The sequence below is a fragment of the Lipotes vexillifer genome, unplaced genomic scaffold (genome assembly GCF_000442215.2).
Source record: "Lipotes vexillifer unplaced genomic scaffold, Lipotes_vexillifer_v1.1 scaffold588, whole genome shotgun sequence".
NCBI lineage: Eukaryota > Metazoa > Chordata > Mammalia > Artiodactyla > Lipotidae > Lipotes > Lipotes vexillifer.
This window is the reverse complement of record NW_006778148.1, coordinates 605,493-610,427: the sequence shown is the minus strand read 5'-3', so window position 1 is coordinate 610,427 and position 4,935 is coordinate 605,493. Positions and strand designations below refer to the sequence as shown.

The 4,935-nt window shown below is 53.4% G+C and overlaps 1 protein-coding gene across 1 annotated transcript in view; it reads right to left on the bottom strand.

Annotated features, from left to right (window-relative positions):
* The window catches only part of MEGF9 (multiple EGF like domains 9), a 78,512-nt gene extending 76,938 nt beyond the window's left edge, over nt 1-1,574 (bottom strand). Inside the window, exon 1 of the mRNA XM_007451494.1 lies at nt 851-1,574. Coding sequence (XP_007451556.1) covers nt 851-1,451 — 601 coding nt within the window. The 5' untranslated portion in view covers nt 1,452-1,574. The remainder of the gene's footprint in view (nt 1-850) is intronic.
* Nucleotides 1,575-4,935: the final 3,361 nt, after the last annotated feature.

Below are 4,935 nucleotides of genomic sequence, written 5' to 3'. Positions count from 1 at the left end.
CGCAGGCTCAGCGGCCATGGCTCACGGGCCCAGCCGCTCCGCGGCACGTGGGATCTTCCCGGACCGGGGCACGAACCTGTGTCCCCTGCATCGGCAGGCGGACTCTCAACCACTGCGCCACCAGGGAAGCCCCAAACATATTGACCTTGTAATTGAGGAAGGGAAAAAAAAAATGGTGCAAGGAAGGGATTTAACCTAATTTATAAATGTGCTCAACCTAGATACACACCTGCCCCAAATGACCTACTGAATCTATTTATTTGCAGGGAAAACATGGATTACAATGTCTTTTTTTTGGCCTCAAGTGGTCTGTACTACTGTTTGTAAACAAAATCCTCTCAATATCTTTTCCACCTGTCACATGCACATCTGATATTTATATAAACAAGGAGAAATGAACAAGGAAAGTGGAGCTGTAGGAGGAATCCCTTAGACTCAGTTTTTGACCAGTTGGTTTCAGGAGGTACTGGGCTGGCTTTCAAACTTCCCCAAATCACCCAGGCGGAGAGGCAAGGTGAGCGAACCGAACGCAAAAGTTTGCGCCCATTCAGCCTGTCTGACAAAGGCCAGAGAGTCCTGTTTGGAAGGAGGTGCAATGCCTTTCCACGCAGCAGCCGCCCCCCTCCCGAGGAAGCACAGCCCAAGGGGGGGACAAAAGACTTTCCAGATTGGGGGCTGGGGGGCAGGCTAGCTGGAGCTTGGACCTCCCCTTGAGAGTCGAAATCTGGGGAACCTTTGGGGCAAGAAATGATCCATTCCAGCCAAGAGCCCAACGCTAGAGGCCAGGGCTGGGGAAAGGCACTGGCAGCCGCTGGGAGGGTCCGGCGGGCGAGGAAGCGCTGAGACTCACCTGGGGGAGGCGGCGAGGGGGCCTCGGTGGCAGGTGGGGTGGGCGGGACGCTGCTGCTGCTGCCGCCGCCGGGGAGAATGGAGGTCGGGATCGGGGGAGTGGTGGGCGCCGGCACCGTGGTCGCTACTGGGGTGGTCGGCGCTGGGCCAGTGGTCGTCGAGAGGGTGGTCGGCGCGGGTCTGGTCGTCGCCCGACCGGTGGTCCGAGTACGTTCCACCGCAGGAGGTGTGATCGGCGAGGGGCCGAGCGGCGCCCGAAAGGTGGTCGGAGCGGGTTCGGCCCTGGCCCGAGAAGGGGTGGTAGCCAGGGGCTGGGCTGAAGAGGACGCAGCCAGGGGTCGGCGGACGGTAGCGCGCGGGGGTCCGGTCCTCGGGGCCTGGGCCGTGGGAGCCATGGCCTTAGAGAAAGGGTGACTGGGCTCGCCCCCCAGCCCCGGGCCCGGCGACGCGTCCACCTGCCCCGCGGCCCCGCCGCCACCGGTGACATTCCCCGCTGAGGTTGCTGAGGCGGCGGCGGCGGCGGCGGCGGCGGCGGCGCACAACAGGGCGAGGCCGCCCAGGCTCGGCAGGCTCCTCATGGCGCGCTCGGCTTCGCCATTCATTCATTCAGTCAGTCGGTCAGTCAGTCATCTTCTCCTCCCTGCACTCGGACCAGGGAAGCCGCCGCAGCCGCCACCGCCACCGGGCGCACCATCGCCACCTCCCTCTGACAGGCGGCCGGCCCCGCGGGCGGGCCCCAGCGCGAAGGGAGAGACCGGGCCGTGCGAGGACAGCCCGCCCTCCCCGATTGGCAGCCTGACCCGACCAATGGGAGACCACGCTAACTCACGTGACCCACCCGCTTCCCGGCCTCTTTGTGGCCCCGCGGGCCAATCAGAGGACGTCAAGGAAAGGGGGCGGTGCTAAGGCGGGAAGAGGGTGGTGCGAGCACAGCACCAGCCGGTCCGGCTAGCGGCAGTCACGGCTTTGTCTGCCCAAGGAGTGGGGCGCTGGCCTCGGGCACCGGGCGCCACGGAGCAGACAAAGGACGCGCCCCGCGCGGCAGAAGCCGGGCCAAGTCGTCTGCTCCACTGGGCGGCGAGCGCGACCCGGAGCGGGGAGTCCGCTCTCGAGAGCTTCCCCGCCTTCTTGAACAATGGGGCGCCGGTGGCGCCCCCGGGCTCGGGTGGAGACGGAGCTGGAACCCCAGTGATGGGTGAGGGCGGCTGCAGCGAGGATGTGGAGCCCAGCATTCCCTCTACTGCCCGAGAGCACCTGGCCTCGGCCCTGCGAGGTCTGCGCTGCATTCCCATTTCAGAGATGGGGAAACTGAGGTCCTTGTTGAGGACCTCACCGAACCAAGACCCACGCCCTCATCAGACACCTGCAGTGGGCCAGGCGCTGTGCCTGGCTGACGGAGGTTCTAAGAGACCCGTCAGGAGCCGGAGGTGCAAGCTTCCTGCGTGGGGGAGACAGGCTCATATGCACACTTTACCCTAAAACGCTGGGGAGAGTGGGATCGGATGGGGTTGAACCTCAGCTCCAAGTTTCCCGCTGAGTGGTTTTGCGGCCTGAGCGCAGTGTTCTCACCTCTAAAAAGGGGTGGATAGAGAGCTAACATCCCCAACGCCCTCATCCCCCTCTTACAGAGCTGATGTGAGAATTAAGTAATGAATTGAAAGGGCTTAACGCAGTGCCTGGCCCACAGTAAACCCTCATTTATGCTTACTACACTCAGTGTACTGTTAAGACAAGACCCATGCCGCAGCCCTGCGTTTACCCAAAGCCGCCTACCTCTTGGGGTGGGTCTGATAGCAGAGCTTGACCCTGGGTGACACTCAACCCTGTGTAAAGCTGGAATTCCGGTGCGCAGCCTCGCACCATCGCCCAGGATTCAGAGTTCGCTCAGGCGCTGCAGCCTCGGCTCAGCAGCTTCTAGTGGCAGCCGGGCAGGGCGCGTTTGTTATCTGACAGGGCTTAATCCCAGCCCCACCGCCAACCCTGGCCTCCCCTGCGTGATGCTCGCTTTGTGTATGGCTTCCCATTAGTCACTGGCCTCCAACAAGAACGGGGCGATGAGATTTGCATGCGAACCCGTGTATATGTGAATTAAAAATGCATTTCTTTACCTGCATGAGGAGTGGGTGGGGAGAGGATAGTTTTGTGCTTGTGTAATGAAAACAAACATGTTTGTGAGTCTGTGTGTATGAGTATTATGTGTATTTGTATGAGCTTATGAGTATGGGAGCTAGTATCTGTTTTTGCGTATTGTATGTTTTAAGTATTTGCATGTGTACTGATGTGTATTTTATGTGTATTTTCTGTGTGTCTTTGCATTTGTGAGTACCTATGAGTGTGTCTTGGTAGGTCCATGTATATATGTAAGGGGAGGGGACAAACTGGGAGGGCTGTGTATGGGTTCTGGTTTCAGAACCATTCAGAATTCAGAATTCTGATTTCAGACCAATATTTAGGAAGCACAAATCAAGATTCTGTTTTTACTTCTTGGGGAAGGGAGGGGACAGGTCATGCCTCTTTCCCATATTCTTTTGCTGAATCTTTCTAGCCCTTCAAACCCCAACCCAAATACCATATCCTCTAAGAGACTCTTCTGGATCTCTGAGTGGGAATTAATCTCCCCCTCCCCATTTTCCCACTGCCGTTTGTTTGCTCATTGATTATAGCCCTGATCTATCAATCTATCTCTCCCCTGCCTCTTCCTAAAAGGATTAAGCATGGCTTTCAGAAATACATACAACAGGATAAATAGAACTGCCCACGTGATTTTATTACTTCTCACAGGCTTGCATCAGCGGGAATACTAGAACTTGTGATTTCTGTGTCTGTCTCTCCCGTTAGGCTATTCTCTCTGTTCTCAGTGCTTAGCAAGGGGTAATATGTGTGAGCATTGACCCACGCTGGTTAAATTGCATTAAATTGAAAAGAGATCCTGTGGTGCCCTGGGAAGAGCTTGTATCTTTAGCGTCAGACAGATCTGGGTCATGATTCTGCCAGCTGTGCGACCTTGAAAGAAACCTTTCACCGCTCTGAGCCTCAGTTTCCTCATCTATAAAATGGGACCAATGAATTCTGTCTCACTTAGTTGAGCTGAGGCCTGAAGAGAATGTTTTTACAGAGCCTGGCACACAGAAGTTGTCCGATCTGTGGAGGCTCATTTCATTTATACCAGTGCTAACTTTGAGTCTTGTTGGCCTAAGGACCACAACCAGAAACAACTTCCCCATCAGGTGACATGGCCTGACAGTCACCCTACCAGATATCCCAAGTGATAGCTGAAAAATGCTGGGTTGGCCCTAAGCTGTGCTATATCAGAGATTCAATGGCACTAGGAGAGAAAAGCTGATGCAGCTTCTTTGCCTGAAGAATCACAGAGAAAAAACTAGAAGGCCTTGCCAAAGTAATCCAGGCCAGCTCCCTGCCTCAGACAGGGATCACCCCCACCATGTCTTCTAAAATGAGTTAATTACCCTGTAATAAGTATAGAAAATATTGAATTTTTTGAAAAGGTGATTTAAGTGTATTAACGTTGATCCACTCAACATTTAATCATTTCCTGTTCTGCCTTTATCTCTAAAGTGCAAGATAACGTTTTTGTTTGTTTGTTTCTTAGGAATAATATTTTATTTTTGTGTTTAAAAATTGGAAATGCTCCAAATACCCAAATCAGAGAAAGTTGTTATTAAATCTCTTCAATTTAATCATATAAAGTCATTGTAAGGGTGGCTATGAAGACATTATAGTGAATATTAATAATCGACCATTGAGCTCTTACTACATGCTAGACATTATACTAAGAGCTACACATTAATTCTTTTGTTTAATCCTAAGAACAACCCCAGGAAGTAGGTACTATTATTATCCCTATTTTACAGCTAAGGAAACTAGGCCACAGGGAGGTTAAGCAACTTGCCCAAGGTCACTTAGTAAATGATAGAGCCAGAAATCAAACTGAGGCTGGCTGGCTCTAGCTGGCACCCTTAACAACTCTGCTGTAAAAGGAAAATGCTTATGAAATAATTTTAAGAAAAGAGAAAATAAAAATTAGAGCTATGACTCTCTGTGTAACAGAATGTCATTTGGTACTTT